The 19,495-nt window shown below is 37.0% G+C and overlaps 2 protein-coding genes across 4 annotated transcripts; one reads left to right on the top strand and one right to left on the bottom strand.

The window, feature by feature from the left end:
- The first annotated feature begins 689 nt into the window (after positions 1-689).
- On the top strand, positions 690-5,078 carry LOC100249434 (40S ribosomal protein S3a-1). Of its 2 annotated transcripts, NM_001397740.1 has the most exons (7): positions 690-936; positions 1,013-1,060; positions 1,150-1,255; positions 2,652-2,789; positions 2,916-3,101; positions 3,913-4,113; positions 4,816-5,078. In NM_001397740.1, the coding sequence occupies exons 1-7, from the start codon at positions 926-928 to the stop codon at positions 4,909-4,911; spliced, it is 786 nt and encodes a 261-aa protein (NP_001384669.1). In that variant the 5' UTR covers positions 690-925; the 3' UTR covers positions 4,912-5,078. The 2 variants fall into 2 exon arrangements, with proteins under 2 accessions (NP_001384669.1, XP_059592597.1); XM_059736614.1 differs by having other exon boundaries at positions 697-936; positions 3,913-5,078.
- A 743-nt stretch (positions 5,079-5,821) lies between these two features.
- LOC100254535 (protein NETWORKED 1A) lies at positions 5,822-15,509 on the bottom strand. 2 transcript variants are annotated; one of them, XM_010651649.3, is made up of 6 exons: positions 14,484-15,509; positions 14,190-14,260; positions 13,952-14,028; positions 13,565-13,842; positions 7,734-12,004; positions 5,822-7,194 (listed from the first exon to the last, which is right to left on the bottom strand). In XM_010651649.3, the coding sequence occupies exons 4-6, from the start codon at positions 13,665-13,667 to the stop codon at positions 6,016-6,018; spliced, it is 5,553 nt and encodes a 1,850-aa protein (XP_010649951.1). In that variant the 5' UTR covers positions 13,668-13,842; positions 13,952-14,028; positions 14,190-14,260; positions 14,484-15,509; the 3' UTR covers positions 5,822-6,015. The 2 variants fall into 2 exon arrangements, with proteins under 2 accessions (XP_010649951.1, XP_010649952.1); XM_010651650.3 differs by having other exon boundaries at positions 13,948-14,028; positions 14,484-14,827.
- Positions 15,510-19,495: the final 3,986 nt, after the last annotated feature.

The following is a 19,495-nucleotide window of genomic DNA, read 5'->3' as shown; positions in this document are numbered from 1 at the left end:
TCATGGTTGGGGAGATAAAGATGAAGCATAATCAAACCCAAATGCAAATTAGGCCTAATCAAGGAGCCTGAGTATAGGAACATTGAGAAGATTTTGGATTTGACCCAAAACTGGGTGGGGGCCCAGACTTTAGCCCACTTGGCCAGCACCATCGATTTAGGGTCAACCAAGCATAGCCCCACCCGATACTTTCTATTGGATAGACGTCACTTTCATACACCGACACCATTCAGTGTCTTAACGTATGATTTTCGTGAACGGTTACGAATTATCCTCTTTTCATATAGTTGATGAGAAATATATTATGAAATATAAATTGTTTTAATAAATTTAATAATATAATATAATATATTAATCCATATGAAATCAAAGTATATCAAACCCAAGCTTGAGTCAATAATTCTTACCCACCACCCTAAATCTATTGGTAATTCAAATTCCATGAATCCCTACTATTTCTAAACAAAATAATTTTTTTAAATTATTAATTTAATATAAGTAGGTACTCACAAACTCAAATTTTAATTATGACAAGAATTTAATAATTAAATAAAAATAAATTTTATTATTCTAATATAATTTAAATGTAAATATTTTAAATGTCAGATTTTTTTTAACATTTAAATAAAATAATGTATAATATAATTAAGTATAAATAAATAAGCAATAATGTGTGCGATTGGGCTGACCGGATTGCCCGCAAATTCTACCCGAACCCGGTGAAACCCTGTGCAGGGTAACCCACCGGCCTGGGTGGGATGGGTTTGATCACCAAGTTGCAGCCCCATCATCTAGTATATATGTATATAAGCCGCGGACGCTAAAATTAGGGTTTTGAGCGGTCAAGGGTTTGCTGTCAGAGCCGTCGTCCTCTTCGTAGCATTCTTCCTCTGAAGCTACCCTCACTCCCTCATTTCCTTCCAGAATGGCGGTTGGGTACTCCTCTGACTCGCTCTTCTGTCAATGCATTTGTGTTTGGATACACTCATGTGTCTGATTTGAACTATGACAGGAAGAACAAGAGGATTTCCAAGGGAAAAAAGGGAGGCAAGAAGAAGGCGTGAGTGCAATATCACAACTTAATCAAATTTTGAATTGGCCTTATCAACTTCTGTTGCTTGATTTTTCATCCTGATATAATCAATGCAGAGCCGATCCCTTTGCAAAGAAGGATTGGTACGACATCAAGGCTCCTTCTGTCTTCGAAGTTCGCAATGTCGGCAAAACCCTCGTTTCCCGCACCCAGGGTACCAAGGTAGGGGTTTCATCATTTTTTTTACTGTTTTTTGTTTTTAGTATTTTAGTCGTCAAATGTGTCATTGCAGTTGAATGAGCTTCTCTAGTTCAGGGTTGAGTGTATTTATTGAGTATAATGTCTGTGGGGTTTGTTGTTAATCTGAGCTTGTTTGTGTACAAATCTTGTGTGTTGGAATATAATGCTAATGGGTTTTTATTGTTGAGCTGTGTAAGTGCTAAATTGGTGCACATTGAAACTTAGTATTTAAATAATAGGACAACTTAAAGCTCTCCTTGTTATTAGGAAAATGAGAAAATCATTTTAAATAATTAAAAACTAAAACAAGTGATTGAAGTTAACATGTGTAATGGTGGAGAAGAACAATGCATGGTGACAGCTTGGCTGGTGTTTTGATTTGTCAGGGATTTTATAAATCAAATTAATGATAACATCTTGTTTAGCCGGGGTAAAGGCTTTGAACTTTTCCATATGTGTAAGACATCATGTCAGTTAAACCATTTGTCAATATTAGGAGCAAATTTGTTTGATTAAACCTTCTTATCAAGGATGGGAACATATGCCAGTAAGGGACTAAGCATTGCTAGTGGATACTTTTTCTGATTTTTAGTTTATTTGTAGATATTTGGAGCAATTGGTGTCTGGGTATGTGTGTAACAACATGACTGAGCTTTTCCAATTTTTCTTTTCTTTGTTTACTTTTTTTTGGTATACTGGATTAGGATTTGGTGGAAATGATCTTTGGTAATAGCTATAGTGACCGAAAATGGGGTTTTTGGATGTGATTCATTACAATACTGATTGGGGAATGTTGGCTTCAGTGGCTAGAGTGTGTTGAGATGGAGACATGATGGTAATGAGGGTTTGGGTTTTTTCTTTTCTTTTTTTTTTTTTTTTTTTTTAATTGATGATAATAGCTGAATATTAGTAATGTAAAATAGCTATTTATATTTTTTGTCAACAATGTGAGGAAGAATATTTTCCTTGATTTATTCTTTTGGTGCTTGGTAGGTGCACTAAAAAATTTAGGGGGGAATGGGATCCAAAAAAAGTTTAATTTTAACTTTGGTTTTAACACATTATAGAAATATGAATGCAAGCATAACTTTCAAAAATGATGTTTTATAATTTTATTAATGCCAAATAGCACCAAAGTTTTACATATGTGTGGAAATCTGACTTGTCAATTGGAAAGTGGATTCAGCTTGTGCATATGCACACACATGCAAACAGACCAATTTAGAGCAGAGGATTTAGCTTGTGCATGTGCACAAACATGGAGAGAACTTCTAACATCATTAACTAAGGCCCAACATAGCTGACAATTACATATATGGTTACAAGCATGCAGGATTATTCACATGCATACATTTAATCTAAACTTGTCCTCTAACAGATAGCTTCTGAAGGGCTCAAACATCGGGTGTTTGAGATATCACTTGCTGACCTTCAGGCTGATGAGGATCAGGCTTATAGAAAGATTCGACTGAGAGCTGAAGATGTTCAAGGGAGGAATGTTCTGACAAACTTTTGGGTATGACAGAGATCCTGAGGTCCTATAAATTTTCATTCTATGTAATCTTATGATTATTTTTATTTTTATTTATGTATTTATTTATTTTTTAACAAAATGTTTTTCTTTTCCTTTTGGAAAATACAGGGAATGGATTTTACAACTGACAAGTTGAGGTCTTTGGTGCGGAAATGGCAAACATTGATTGAAGCTCATGTGGATGTGAAGACAACTGACAACTACACCTTGAGGTTGTTCTGCATTGCATTCACTAAGAAGCGTGTAAACCAGAACAAGAAGACTTGTTACGCACAATCCAGCCAAATTCGACAGGTATTGTTAATATGCAAGTCCTGATTTTGTGATTTCATTCTTTTTACAATTTCACTCCCTTTTTCTTATAAATTTTATTCTTTAAATAAAGAAATGTTTGATGATTTGGAATGACTGCAACAGTGTCTATCGTTGTTATGACCAGTGATGAGGGTGCCAACTTAGGTAACCAAGGTGTCCCACAAAACTCGATGACAAACCTCCTTGAGGCCTTAATGCAGATGACCAGATAGGCTATCTGGTTCCCACCAAAGCATTAGTTTTTTTATATCATGAAATTTACCCATAATAAGATATCTAAAATGCTTTAGTTTTTCTTTTTAAAATTAATGTGGCACTTATAGACGGCAATCATGCTAACATAATCAGAGGGAGTTTGAGTGAGTTATATTAAGATTGGAGTAAATAAATTAACTTGCTCTTTCCTACAAGGAAAGAACAAAGGATGTAAGGAAGTATTTTGGTTGTGTGCATCTGCTGTGTCTATGGATGGGTGTGCTTTGAGAACTGTTACATTGTTTTATGATTGGGTAGGAGGGATCTTGTTTTTCTGAATTTAGTAAGTCAGTCAAACAGAAGACTGAATGACCTCACCTATTCATTTGGTGAACTTGGTAAATTCATCACCTCATTTGCCTAAAAGCAGTTAGAGGGGATGGATTTAATCCTTAACGCATTGATAATCTTGTGGTAATTCAAATGTTTGTGTTCAAGTTCTGGATTACCCATAAAAAATCTGAATATTTATGTTCTTTGTATGACTTGTTTGCTCAATATGACATTATATATATATATTTTTTTGTTTTGACAGATTCGACGGAAGATGAGAGAAATCATGACAAACATGGCAACATCTTGTGATCTGAAGGAATTGGTCAAAAAGTTCATTCCTGAGAGTATTGGCCGAGAGATCGAGAAGGCAACTTCAAGCATCTATCCTTTACAGAATGTGTACATTCGGAAAGTTAAGATCTTGAAAGCTCCTAAGTTTGATCTTGGAAAGCTGATGGAGGTATTTTTTTTTTTAACTCTTTTCATTTGTCTATTTTCTAATTTAACATACATAAACATTAAACCATTAAAAAAAAAAACCTGTCACCTTTTTATGCCAAATCCTGCCAAGAAGTAGCAGTGCGATGGAAATTGCTCAAGATTCATAAAATCTATACCATGTGTTGCCTCGTATCAATAATTTTATTAAATTACTTAATAGGAAAATTTTGAGGTCTTGTTGAAGTCATAAAAAGGAACTTGTGAAATCTTTTAAAAAATGGAAAAAATTATTATACTTCAATGTACTGCAGCTGTAGCAATGGTAGTTGTGGATATACAACACAAAGGAAAGTTAAAGATCTTTACCCAAAATAATTAGTCTCTAACTTGCCCAATAAATATGTTAGTGGATGAAAAGCCCTTGGCATAGATGCAGTCAATTTTAACTTTATATGCAAAGTATAGTTGCAAAATAGTCATAAGAAGGATGCTGAATCTATTAGCTAGTTTCCTTATTTGTCAAGCCCAATGAAGGGAAAGTCAGCTAAAAAGCTCATTGGATGGTTTGTAGAACTAGTTCATTTTCTGAATAATACACATTTTTGTGGTGCTCTGTAGAATTTGGACAGTATTTAGATGGGAAATCAGATTTTTGTTAGTGTCGAGAGATGGTCCTTTAAAAGACGCATTCTGTAATTCCTAGTATCACATGTGTATGCAGGTTCATGGTGATTATTCGGAAGATGTTGGCACAAAGTTGGAGAGGCCTGCTGATGAACCAGTGGCTGAGGGGGTAACTGAAGTCATTGGAGCTTGAATTATCAATTTTGTGATTCCCCTTTGTTATTTTCTTATATTTCTGTTAATGAATGACTTGAATAGGTAGCGCAAACTGCAGATTTTGGTTTAGCTGAGAGATTTAGATTTTGCTTTGACTTCAAGAAACCCATTTTGAGTTTCAATCAATTCGATTAATTTGCTAAATTGTTTTCATTCCCTTCTGAAGTATGCATGAATGCTTAGATATGCACTCTCAAGTCCTATCTAATCTACACTGGAGATATTGCAACTATGATGATCAAGGGTTTGTTTGGAATGTTTTTGAAAATGATTTTTAAACAATTCTATGATTATTATTATTATTATTTTAAAATAAATGCATGTTTGGGAACTTTAAGTATATTATTAAATATTCTTTAAAAATGGCTTACATATTTGCTTTATTATTTTTTTATATTTATATAATTATTTTTTGAAATAGTTTTAAAAAAACAATTAAAAATAACTAAAATATGTTTTTAAAAAATTTTGGGTTCTATTTTCTGTTATAAAAAATCACTAAACATGTTTTCAAGAGAATAGCTTTTTATTTTCAAGAACAAAAAAAATTGTTTTTAAAAACAATTACAAATGGGTTCTAGGCTCAGGTCACTGGATGGATTTGTACATGATCTGATTGCATTTCCCCATTGTGGATAATTGATCCTCTGACGGTTAAAAACCCAAACATGGGATAACATATGGTTGGTGGCTATGGATTTTGCATTATGTTGGAAAACTCCCCACTCCAAACACAAAACAAAACCCGAGTTCAATGCCCTGTCGTCTCAATTTGCACTGTGCGTTACTCCACAAACCTCCCCTATAAAATGTCTTGAAAGCTGTAACTAATTGAGTCCAGTTTCTTATCTAATGTTGTCCATTACCTAATGTGACATTTTAAGACAAAGAAAAGCTCAAGGGAGCACTTATTTTAATTACATCTGTCTAATGTTTACAGTCCTCTAAGCTAAAAATAAGAAAACAACAGCGGCTTCTATCTGATCCAGGAAATGCTTTCTTAACACATGATATACGGGACATTTCGAGGAACGGAAACTTGCAGCTGATAGATCGCCATACTTTTCTTTATGTCGTTACCTCAGTCCACATTATTGTAAGGCCTCCAACAGCCACATGCCTTCTTTCGCCTTTCGGTTCTTCTCCTGCCAGTATAAATGAAGTCCTTCAGAAGAATGCTTGTCCTACCAGCCAAAAATCTGTATTTCCTGCTGCTTTTCTTTTCATCGTCCAGTTTCAACAACACATACTGGATTTTCTGCACTTCCAACTGCAGCCTTCCTATCTTTTCAGACCCTCTTCGTGCCTGTTCTGTTACTTTCTTTCTCTGGACATTTCCAGCCTCCTGCAACTCTGGCGAAGCCATTCCATCTGAGGATGATGCACTCTCATCCATATTCCTTGTCAGTTGGCAATTGATATCCACCAGCTGCGCTACAGCTTCCTCAACTTCCTGCAGCTGTTCCTTCAGTGTTCCGTATTCAAGAGACTTAGCCCTTTTGCTCTTCTTTGTGGTTGCCATCTTCCTTTGCAAATCCTGCACTACTATCTGAAGACTCATCAATTTCTCAGCGTCAGAAGCAAGTCTCTCCAAGATTTTTCTCTTGTTCCCATCTTGATTTGGCTGCATGCTACTTGTAGATACTTCTAGCCTGTCAATACCCAGTTCTTTCTCAACCTGCAGTTCTGAAGATGGCCGTGCACTCTTCTGCTTCACATCCTCAAAATGATAGTGAGTAACGCCATCCTCCATCAAAGGAGATGCTTGCTTTTGTGCCTTATTGACCATTGGATTGGAGCCAGTGCTGTGCTCAGCAGTTTCCCATAACTCAAGCATCTGATCGTTGGAACCACCATTTACTCTCCTGCTTTTTCCATATAAGGAACAATCTGAGACTTGATCAAGGGGAATATCTTTCATCAGAATTCCATGCCTCACTTTAGAAATTTCTGGCTTAGCCCTCTGTGCCATGTGATCATCACTGAGCCGCTCATCCATAAGTTTCCCCTCTTCCTTTTGAATATCTTTTGCTTGATGTGAAGTGCTTTTAGATTTCAACTCTTCAATCTCTTCTAGTTCAATGTCCGTGTTTAAGCTTTCCTGCATTGCAAGCCTCTCCATTTCTTGGACCACTGCCTTTTCAACTGCTTTAATTCTGGTCTGTATCTCCTGCAAATCTGAAATTCCATCAGGTATCGGAGTGCCTTGATCTTCTCTCAGCTCTTGAGAGCTCTTTTCATGAACTACCATTTCCATATCCTGTCAAACAAGTGCATGGAAAATATATTATGTTTTAGTGTAAAATTTCCAGTAATATATATGATATCTAGATAGCATTATTGAAGGTTGCACACTTGAAAAGAGTCATTTGGAATAGCAGTCCGTACAAGTCCCAGAAAATTTCTGTTAAAAGTTCAAAGTGAAAAAAGCTAATGGGACTTTGGAAAACAAGAAGGAAGTCATCCAATTTCAAGATCATAATCAAATGGAAGTGGGAGCATTTAATGAAAACCCAAAACAACCTTATTTTGAGAAAAATGTTAGGAAATATGATTAGTGTTAAGAAATATCATTAATTTAAATCCTATGACCATGCAGCCTTAGGTATGATGCTATAAGAAGAAAAATATTTTAAAGAAAAACATTCAACCAGATTTTAAATTCTCAGAAAGAAATCTAGTTCTTGACCAACCATGTATGAATTAAGGGCAAAATCACATTCCTAGAAGTATATATATATAACCTTCTCAGGAGAATTGTTGAGGTAATGGGTTTTTTAACAGAGAAAACAATGTTACCTTAGGTTTCTGATTGTCAGCTACTTGAAGCTTTGATCGGAAGAGGGCATTGTGCTCAAGGGATGCTATGTTATCTCTCAGAGAAACTATGATAGGACCATATGCAGACAACTGGGCTTTCAGTCCTCCAATTTCACTTTCCAAGAAGCTAACCCTTTCTCTCATCTGTTGAATCTTGATACTTTTTGAAGCACTTTCATCCTCAAGATTCTCACACACTCCAGTAAGCTCATGCACCTTATTTTCAAACAGAACTTCACGGACAGAGGAAACCTGAAGATCAAAGTAGAATGTTGTAGCTTCAGCCTCCCATAGTTCAAAGTCATTGCTTCTTTCATGAAGCTCTGAATTCAACTTCTCTCCTCTGATTCTATATTCTTCAATTTCTTCATGTAACATATCCAATTCAGACTCCAAGTTCCCATTCATCTTGCGAAGACATTCAATTTCCCTGTTCTGACTTGTGTTTTCTTCAGATAGTTCAAGAACCTGCTTCTCTGAATTTTCTCTTAGAACTTCTGATTTTTCACATTCCCTCTTCAATTCCTCAACAGTGCCAAATAATTCTGCGGTCAAGTCCTGTGCAGCTTTGAGCTTCTGTTTTGCTTCTGAAAGATCCTTTTGCTTCTGGCTTAGCAAATCTTTTCCAACTGAAAGTTGATTGTTCAACTGATCACTTAAATTTGTAACTTCATGCAGCTCCTTGTCCAACTTCTCAACAAGCCCTTTCAGATGTAAATTTTCAGTTTCTTTCAGTCCCAATTTCTCTGTCAAAATTCCCACTTCCCCCCCAAGGTCACTGTTAACCCCATGGAGATTGTCAAAATCTTCAGCAAGTGCTTTTAGTTCCCCTACCTTCTCAGACCAGAAGTTGTTCAAAACCAAAGACAGGTTACTGAGGGCAACAGTTTCATGGAGAATAGCACTGTTTTCCTCTTCCAACATGCACTTCTCCTCCTTCACATCTGATAATTTTTTTGACAGATATCTATTTTCTTCAATCTCCTTCGAATTTTCTTCCTTCAATTCTACGTTGGCTCTCTGAAAGTCTACCAGCTTCTTGCATAAACTCTCCACATCACACTTTACTCCCTCCAGGTGGTCTCTCTTGCTCACTTCTAGCCCCAACTGCCGGTTCATCTCTAGAAGCTCATGTTTCTCGTTTTGCAGCAGCAAAAGCTGCTGTGCTGTGATCTTCAACTCCTGATCAAGTGTTTTATTCTCGAACTCAACTTCTGCACCATCTACTCTCAGTTGCTGAAGTACAGTTAAAAGAACGGAGTTCTCAACCTCTAGTTGCTGCTTCTCATCCTCGCTTTTCAGGAGAGAACTTTTCATGTCCTCCATATTCCCTATAATATGCCGCAGAAGTATTTGCTCTTGTTCAATCTTCTCTTCCTGCACATTATCTAAATTAATCTGAAGAGCCTTGAACACTTGACAGATCCCCCTTCTTAGCTTTTCAATTTCATCTAACAGGAATTCTGCTTCCACCTGTTGTTCAAGATTTTCAGTCTCCAACTCTGAAATCAGTTTCTCTGACAATCTGGATGCCTCAATATGTTTCTGACACTCAATCAATAGAGAGTAGTTCTTTTCTTCCATATCTTGTATAAATTTCTGCAAGACAAGGATCTCAACTTGAGCATTCAAGGCTTTATCTAATTCTTCTTCAAATTCTTTCTTCCTCCACCTACTTTCTTCCTGCAGGTGATAAATATGGTTTTCCAGAGATGCCAGTCGGGCCTCGCTGGAGAACATAAAACTTGCATGCTCTTGTCTTTCTACACCAAGGGAAACACGCAATTCTTCAACTTGGCAAAGTGTGGATGCTTTCTCCTTTTGTAAGCCAGCATAGTTTTCTTCCAAATCTGTAAACCTTTTTTCCAGTTTTTCTAGCCTCTGTTCAACACTTTTCAACTGCGATACCAGGAGGCCTCTCTCAGTGAGAAGGTTGGACTTATCGTCTTTGAGAAACTGGCAGAATTCTTCCAAGCTCTTTGATTTCACCCTCAAACCTTCAAGTTCGACATTTGCAGCAGAAAGGGAATTCTCCAGCACGGCATTTTTCTCTAAGAGCTTGTGCATGTTCTCGGTAATTATTTGTATCTGAGAAAACAGGGTGGCTTTCTCAACAAGGAGAGTGGATTTTTCTCCCTGAAGAAGCTCACAGGACTCCTGAAATGCCTTAAGCTTCTCTCTCAACCCTTCCAACTCACTATTCACATCTGACAAGGAGCGCTTTATCGTATCATGGTCGTCCAAAAGTTTCTCCGTATTTTTCAACTTCTCCAAAAGAGCTTCTTTCTCATCTTTATCCTTCTTGCAGAATTCTTTCAGCTTCAAGTTCTCGTCCTGCAGTTCCCTCAGAGACGACCCAAGGCATTCTGGATTTAAACCTACTGACTCCACTTGCTTCATCAAAGCCTGGTATCTCCTATTCAATCCCTTGATTTCCTCTTTCAGATGGTAAATCTCTTGCTGGAGGGCATCACTTTGGTCCACTTGCAGCGAAACCTCGCCTTCAAGTTTTTCTTTCATCTCCCTCAAGCTAAATATTTCATTTTGCAGATTCCTCATTGAACTGGTGGAGGATAAATTCAGTTCATTCAAGCTCTGGTTTTCTTCCTTGACCCTCTTAATTTCTTCCTGCAAATCAAGTTTGGACTTTTCCACCTGTTGAAACCTTTGAAGCCCAGTTTCCAGCTCCAAAGCTAGAGCTTTCTGCTCCTCCTGCGATTGAGAGTGCAAATTCTGCAAGTTCTGGAGAGTGGCCTCAACCTGAACAAATCGCAAGTGCTCATCCTGCATATGGATCTGAAGTTTCTCCAATTCCTCATGCCTTTTTGAAAGTTCTTGATCTTTCATTGCTATTTTCTGCACCAGCTTGTCTGCTTCTAACTGCAGAGATTGATTTGATGTCTCCAACTGAACTCGCTGTTCTTCAGCACTCTTTAGTTTTGCTGCCCCCATAAGAATCTCAAAGTTGAGTCGTTTGGCATCCTCTTGGGCACGTTTGATTTCACCCTCCAGCTTAGCTATTTTCTCCAAGCACTGCTCGTACTTGAGAACTGAAGCTTCTTTCTCTTCCGTTAATTTAGCAAGAGCTTGCCTAAGTGCTTCAACTTTACCGTCAGCTCTTTCACTCCGTGCTTTAAGACTTTTAGCATCCTCCTCAGCAAGTAAGATTTTGTTCTCCAAGGAAGATATCCTCTCCAGGCACTGTTTGTATTGTAAAAACCCAGCGTCCTTTTCAGCTTCTAATCTGGAAAGCTCAAGCTTGAGACTCTGAGCTTCAATTTCTGCTTTCATAGCTCGCTCATTAAGACCTTTTGCATTTTCTTGGGCTACAGAGGTTAGTTTTTCCAGACTAGATATTCTTTCCAAACACTGCTTGTATCGAAGAATACCAACATCCCTCTCAGCTTCTAATCCCACAAGGGCATCTTTCAATGATTTAACTTCAGTTTCAGCTCTGCATGCTCGTTCATCAAGTTCTGTGGCATTCTTTTGTGCATCATTGAGGTCTCTCTCAAGATTAGATAACTTCTGTAAACTCTGCTGATAATGAAGAAGAGCAGCTTCCAATTCAGCTTGCATTGCTGACAGTGCTTCCTTCAAGGTTTTAATTTCAGTTTCAGCTTTACTTGCACGCTCAGATTCAGAAAGAACTTGCAGTTTGAGAGTCCGATTCTCACTTGATAACTGAGAGAGCCCACCTTGCAAACTGTGTGCTTGCTCTTCTATCTGAACACTGAGCCCTTTTTTAATCCTTCCTTCTGAAAGTTTTAAATTTTTTGGCACTATTTCTCCTGAACCAGACATCTCATTGAACTGTTTTAAACCCCTTTTACTTGTTCCGGCATCAGATTCTTCTGAGCAAGCTCCATTTATTTTGACAGCCAAGTTGGATGAAGAAAGCCCCAGTGCATCCTGCTGCAAGTCATCAGGGTCAAACAATGCACGAATCGGATGCGGCATTTCAGGTGTGTGTGGCTCGGGCCCAGGGGTTGTAGAAACTGAGGGTGAGTCATCAGCCAGTACATAAGGTACTTGGTTAGGAAATGCTTCTGCCATGGTTCGATGGGCCTGGCGTAGCTCCCCTGTTGCATGATCATACCGTTCAGCTAATGCTCTATAAGCTCGGTAAAACTCCTCAACCAGTTTCATTAGTTCTGGACGCTTCTTGTAGTACATTTCTGCCCTCCGTGCAAAGGAATCTGCATCTTCTTCAATGAGCTTGATCATTGCTTTCACTTTGACATCCATATCTATTCAAAGAGATAATACATATAGGATCAGTGAATACAGTGGCTGTTGAAAAAAAAAAGAGGAAAAAATCAATCTGATCAATAAACAACCAAAACAATTTATCAGACATCTCATGAATTTACTATTTCCAAAATAGGATAATGTCTGCAGATCAACATTTCCAAGTGAGCAGAAGACTTGATTGATTATTAATTGGAAGATCTTAGTCTATGATCACCAAAATCTTGTCTACTGGCATGTAATAGAGATGGCTCCATTGCAACCTTGGTGGAAAGCATATCTTTTGTTTTCAGAATTTCCCAACAGAAAATCAGTTCATGAATACAGTCTCCAACGTGATAGGAGAATTTTTAACACAAGGATATTCCAATGGGAAAACTAAATAGATCTTTGCCAAACATCTTTTATTGTGGGGTAGTTAAGAGGGTGGTTGGTTATATTCTGGTAATCTTGTCTCTCTTAACTTGCAACACTGATTTATTTTTGGTTCTGACTGTTTCTTTGTATGTTGTAGACCCAGAATACCACCTTTCTTTTCTTTGGTAACAAAAAAATATTCACTCATTCTCATTAAAAAGAAAAGAAAAAGTTTCATTCATAAAAGAAAAGAAAAAAAGATGAATAAAGAACATTTCTGTTCCATCTTTGTTCCCTGCTACATCTAGGAATTTGTGGGTCTTTAAAACCAATAAAGATTTTTCTTTTACAAGCTTCATCTGTAATAAAACTTACATAAAAATACAACACCATATTTGACAATATTTGATGCTGATTTCAATTTTCAAGGCTATGTAGGATGAAAAAAGGTGGAAGCTGTGACCTTGCTGGAGCTAAAACTATAAAAAAACTTTTTTGCTTTTATGTTTCAAGTTTGGTGGTTTTGTGTAACACAATAAAAGAGCAAGAATGCGGGCACTTTCTATCCTGAACTTTGTAGGTAGAAATAAGTTTCCAAGGAAAACGGCAACTCGACCATAGCATCCACTGGATGCTCATCAGAAACACCATTGTTTGGGAAAAGGGAGAATAACTTGCATCATAAGTTCCTGTAAGGACAATGAACATGTTGTCCGACTGCTAATCATCAATTTGAAAAGGAAAGCCCAACCACTCCTAAACCATGCATGGCGCATGGACCACAACAACCATGGACAGCAGAAAATTCTAAATCCTGTTCCATCATCTATTGTTTTAATAGTGGAGCATATTAAAATTTACTCCATATTAAAATTCTGTGGACTTACATTAGCCCTAGGAGTTGATTTCACTACAAAATGAACCAAAAATCAACTCGGAGCTGTGGTTTAAACCAATATACACCTATACATGATACCAAGCCATGAAGATAGTTCAAACGGAGATTTGTTGTTATGCCACTAAAAATCGCCTCAAAAAAGTTAAATTTACGAATGAGCATTTAGAAATTACCATTTCATAAGAGGTCAGTATTCCAGCACCTTAATCTCAGAAATGAATTTCTAATTAATGGACAAAATGCAGAGAAAAAACACGGTAACAAAATTCCAGGAACTGCAACTGAAATTGATGAGAAAAATCACCTGTAAGATTTTCCTGAAGCCATTTTGAATTCTTTGGACTGATGTGGCTGTCCCACCACCATGAATATCGGCGCCTGGAATCGGAATGTGACAGGGTTGCCATGACTGCAGCGAAGAACAACACTGCAACCGATTTTGACCTTGCCAAAGGCTGTTCTTATACCAGGAATAAAAATCCAGGTAATGGATCCAGGCCAGAATCAAAATTTAACCAATATCATCCAATTAAACCGCAAATGAAGCTTTGCACAATTTTTTCAGGGTCTCATTGCTAGCACCTGCCCACAAAGATCATCAAAATGATAAATAAAATTTAAGAAAGAAAAAGAAACGGTAGATCTCCTTCAGACCCACAGACAGTTTACACATAAAATGCAGACTACCTACTCAAATGAAAACATCTTCCATAACCGTGAAGCAGATGCAACTCCTTGTTTCGACAGACCCTCCAAATCGGAGACGCACTGATCCAGAAGGAAAAAAAAGAATAAATAATAAAAATCAGATCTTTAAAACTAAGAAGTTCAGGAAAAAGAAAAAAAAAAAAGACAAATTTTTGGATGTTCTCTGTTCATAGTAAATCATATCAGGCAAAAGCTAGGAACCAAAAAACACCCGCAAATACCTGACATCCACACTTTGATCACCCAACGTCTAGGAGAAAAGAAAACCCAGAAAAATACACCTTCAAATCACCTGATCAACAAGACCCCACATCACAATCAACACAAATGATCCAACAAAATGAACCTAGATATGAACATCCAAAAAAAACACACAGTAACTGAAATACAATCAAATTCATAGGTAAGTGAAAGTACCACCCAGAGGAACATCAAATCATGAATTTCAAGCAAATGGGTCTCAACAAAAACTGAAAAGAAATGACTTCCGCTCAACCATAAGATCAGTAACTCACCAGAAAGGCCAAAACTTGTGATGGGGTTCCAAAAGCAGCCGTCAAAGAAAATCTCCAGCTGCTTACGTTCCCATTCACCCCATTCTCTCCCTAACTCAACACATTCTCTCTCTCTCCTCCCCTGTAGTCTCTCCTTCCGTTATATTCTGTGATCTGGTACACTGAGCCTGTGAAAATGAAAATGTAGGACAGATAAAATAAAGTAACAAATTTGGGAAATCCGATTTAACTTTCGGAAATTCTGATAAATACGTGTACATGTACATACATGCATACAAATATTAAAAAAATGAAAATTTATTATTATTTATGATCATTAACGGTTTTAAGCTAATTAATTGGGATGCTTAGAAAAGTCCACATTCTTTGGATTTCTTTTATGCTGTCTTTTTGTCAGTACAGTCACTGTGCATAGAGACGGTGCCATGGTGGATGTTAAGTGGCAACTTAAAATCAGTAATCTAATCCCAACATTGCTTAGCATCTCAAAAATGTCTTTTCTTGGGTTTTACAGTGGTCCACTGATTTGGAAACACCACATTTCTGATTTAAAACAATCTTCTTCTTCATTTTCCCCCCCTAATTGTTTGTTTTATTAAGAGTTCCACTTTCAAGTTGTTTCATTTATAGGTTTAACAAAATCTATAAAAAAAATAAAATCAAATGTTTCACAAAATTTTAGAAACACTTTTAAAAATTAAAAAAATTCTCAAAAAGCTCCTCATATCACTTTAATTAAAAGTATTTCCAATAAACCATGTTAGACGAAATTTAAGAATACCAAAAAAAAAAGTACTAATCCTATAAGAGAAAAATAAACCATGTGATTGTTTTTTCATTACAACATCCAACATATTTTCATTTTCTTACAACATGAAGCAAAGCACCACAGCAAAGTAAAAGAGATCATCATTTCCCTATCCAAAAAGCTGTTATGATATTATGGGCTCTTTCCCTCAAAACAATTCAGTTGAAAAAACAAAAACAAAAACAAAAACAAAAAAACAGAAAAAAAAAAAAACCATGCCCATATTATGAAAAAGGCAACTCCATGAGCAAGCAGCTAACCATTGACTTGTAGCCATATATGGTAGAAAATTATTGCAGTGGGCAAACAGTAGGCTATATATGTCTCAAACCCCAATAATGAAGAAAAGCAGATGTGGTTGGAGGTTGCTTCATAATGGGTCCAATCCTTGATTCTGATTTTGTGGATACTACTGTTCCTGGTTAAAGATTAATTAAATAAATTGAATTAAGTTTAGCACACTTTATTTAAAGGTAAAAGGTGGCCCGTGAGCATCTGGGCGGTGGCGGCACCACCCTTCTCACCAATGCATTAAAAAAATTTAAGCTTTCGGGCCGACCATGCCAAATTGAGATAGCTATGCCTTACAACCATGAAGCTAAATTCAGTTAAAAGATGGCAATAATAAGATAGCCGTGCCTAAACCAAAAGGAATAATGATTGCAGAATATATATGGGTGATTTGTGAATGATGAGGTATTATTGCAGGAACAATTAAACTCATTATATGATCATTTCAGCTGTGGGGGGGTGGGGGTTTAATTTTTGGAGTGAGCATGCTCAGCAATGGAGTCTTCTACATCAGCACATGGGAGATGAGGGCGTGGGATTTGGACTTTGTATGACTTTGGGCCCACCCACCTATGAATGGTTGGACAACTCATTTAAAATCTTTTATCATATATTTGATGTGCATAAAATCAAAATGGTCCATGGACCACAGTGGTGCTGGTCGTGGTCTCTGAACTGAAGTGATGCATAACAGCAAGTTTGTCCTCATTTTTTTACCTTCATCCACGTACAGGGATGAGGCAGTACCCGCACTATCCCTAATCAAACGAATTTAGGATAAAAGTTAGCATAACAACAAATTTAAGATTTTTCTTTTAAAACTCGGGTTAGGTTAGATCAAATTTTATTTAAGAGGAAGATAGAGTTTGAATAGGATGATTTGTCACAAACCCGTCTTATTGTTATCCCATACCCTTCTCGATTGTTGATAAATTGTTATCTAAAATACCACAATCCATTCATTTTTTGTAGATTATATTACCCATTTTAAAATTTTGAATGCATATGTGCATGGTTTTTTGTTCCGATAAAGCATTACATGATGTTTATAATTAGCATAAAATTTCTCTAAGTTGTATTTTATGGAAGAAGACCCATTAAGAGTGGATCTCAATGCTCGCAAATAAGGGGAAAGAAAGACATGTTATGTCTATGGAGTTGGTAGATGTATTTTTTGTTGACAATTATCTTAACATCACAATCAACCATGACTTTTATGGTGGTGTGGCCTTTTTCATGAGTAGACTTGCGTTCAAGGGAAAGTGCAATTCAATGATGTTAGTTGAGGTACACAGATCATTAAGCTTAATTCAAATTCTTCAGATTCAGAATTTTGAGAAAAAAAAAAAAAGGGGGGGAAAGGATTTTTAGTTTGTCAGGAAGTGAAGTCAGTCATGTTTTACATCAAAATGGAAGAGAAAGAGAGAGAGAGAGAGAGAGAGAGAGAGAGAGAGAGAGATGAGGATAATCAGCAATGAAAGAGCTCACTGCTCACCAATATATTAAAAAAAGGGTCATTTCATAGTGGTTAAGGACCCTGATGTAAGGGAGAGTGGGTTTTTAGTTTTGTTTTACTTCAAAAGTAAAGTGATGTTTAGCAATAAGTCTATAACAAAACAAGCTCAACAGAAATTAAAATCATTTCTACATAGAAGAGATGAATAACTTTATAAGAGGTCTCATCTCCTCAACAGCATTTTGGTGGCACAAACTGACAAAATGAAGTTGCTTTTGAGACTTGGCATTTCTAGCTTTTGAAATTGGTGTCTACATACCCTACCCTATGTATGAGATATATATATATATATATATATATATATATATATATATTTGGGTCATATTCTTTTGATTTATAACTCAAGTTATCATATCATTCAACCTTGTTCCATAAATTCAAACCTACACCTGTCCAACCAACTCCAACCTAATCTTAATTCAATTTTAATTGGGCTATTGACAAGCTCTGATTTTTCACTATTTTGTTAACCTTTTGCTTTGTTGTTCAAAATTAGAGTTAATCCAAATCCTAATTATTACTGACAATTAAGGACAAACCCAGTTTGTTTGAGTGCACTGCAGGCCAAACCCCTTTTACCCTTTTCCATTCCCACATTAAAAGTCTAATTTTCCCTGATGGTTGCCCCCCACCATAGCTGCCCTGCCACCATTTGAAAACACACCGACACTTGATGTGAAAACACCTTCATACACACTCTCTCTCATATAATTGAGTGTGAAAAAGTGGATGAGACCCATATGATATCAAAATGGAGCTTGCTCCAGAATTGAACTCCATATCTACCTCTCATAAATCACACACCACCCCACCAACCCCATTTAACAACTTGCCTTTGAAACGTGAAAAGAAAAGCAATTGGGGCCCTAAACAATGATAAAAGCCAAATCATATTTTCGTTTTTTAGTGGAGCAGCCAGCTATGCCCTCCATGTTTCCCTAAAGATTCTGAAAAGTTTGTGAGCATGGTGGTATAATTTTGCTGGGTCTTTGTGGGTGCAAGTGAGAAAACAATGAGAGCCACTCCCTACCCTTTTCCCCCTTACTCAACTCCCATACTGAAAAGTCATGTTTCTCCATGCCCATCCATGTGCCCATATGAGCCAATTTCCCCTCACATGTCTCCAAACCCTTTGGTTTTTTTTTTCTTTTTTATCCTTGTCTTCAAAATGGGCCATCTTCTAAATTTGTTGTCATTTATGATATACTATAATTTGTTTTTGAAAATATTGAATAATGTGAAAACTGAATGGTCCAACATCCAACTTCTTGATCTTTTACAAAAATCAACTAAAGGGTGGTCCAATGCATGCAACCACTTTCTGAGTCAATTGCAGAAGTGGAAGATACATGGAATGATGATGGTGGTAGGAGATGGATATCTCTCTTTTTCAGAGAGCCATGCATGAGTAGCAAAAAAGGGCAGAATAATGGGCCAACTTTGAAAAGGTTCTCACGTGCTGAGCAAGGCGGCCCAAATATAAATGACAAAGGGGCATCCCTTGCTGCAGATGGAATTACAGACAAGGAGAAAGGGACCCCTCCTAGGCCCCACCAAATTCAGACTGGGGCCCTGGGGGCCAGGAAAGTCTTGACCTCTGGATTGGGTTGTCTGCAAGATGGCCCCTCCTCTTCAGTCTTCGCTTTGAATCCATCATCAGCTCCCTTGAAACCCCATGATTCCTCAACAATTATAGTAGTGGAACACACCCCATGAACTTGAACTTGTCTAGCTTGGAGAGATTCCATACAAGTATAGAAAAGGTTGAATATTTTACATTTTCTGTCCCTTCACTTTATTAGTGTCTGAAACTGAAAGTACTGGAGAGATTCCTAGCTACTAGTGACTAGAATGAAAAAAGAGGTAGGGGCCTTGCAAGATCCTATTCCTTAGTTGTTATATGCTTTATCTCCTGGTTCCTCTGCATCTTAAGCTGCTAATCAGGCATCCTCCACATTAAAGAAATGGAAAGAGTAATGAAGAGCTTCACTAGATTGGCATGATGTCATTGAAGAAAAAAAAACCAAACACCTGCACTAGCAATTAATTGAGTGGAGTAGTATACGACACAGTTCTTTAGAAAAAGAAAAGAAAAGAAACGAGAGAAGCTTAGTGGCAGCATCAGTAGGTAGAATTTTGCCATCATCAAACCAGAAATGCCACAGAAACCTGCCAAAAACATGTTGTGGTTTCAGCCTTTGTTTCAAAGCAAAATGATCAAGGTCTGATTAACTTTTCTAAAGTTTTTATGTCTTAAGTTAATTTTTAATAAACAGAATCATCATGAGATGGATTTTAGGATTTCGTGAACGATGCTCATTCTTTTTTCTTTTTTTCTTTACCTTTCTTACAAGGACTAATTATGTCTACATGCAAGATATTAATGTATTAAATTAA

The sequence above is a fragment of the Vitis vinifera genome, chromosome 5 (genome assembly GCF_030704535.1).
Source record: "Vitis vinifera cultivar Pinot Noir 40024 chromosome 5, ASM3070453v1".
Classification (NCBI taxonomy): domain Eukaryota; kingdom Viridiplantae; phylum Streptophyta; class Magnoliopsida; order Vitales; family Vitaceae; genus Vitis; species Vitis vinifera.
Note: the sequence above shows the minus strand (reverse complement) of the source record. Positions and strands in the feature narration are given on the sequence as shown.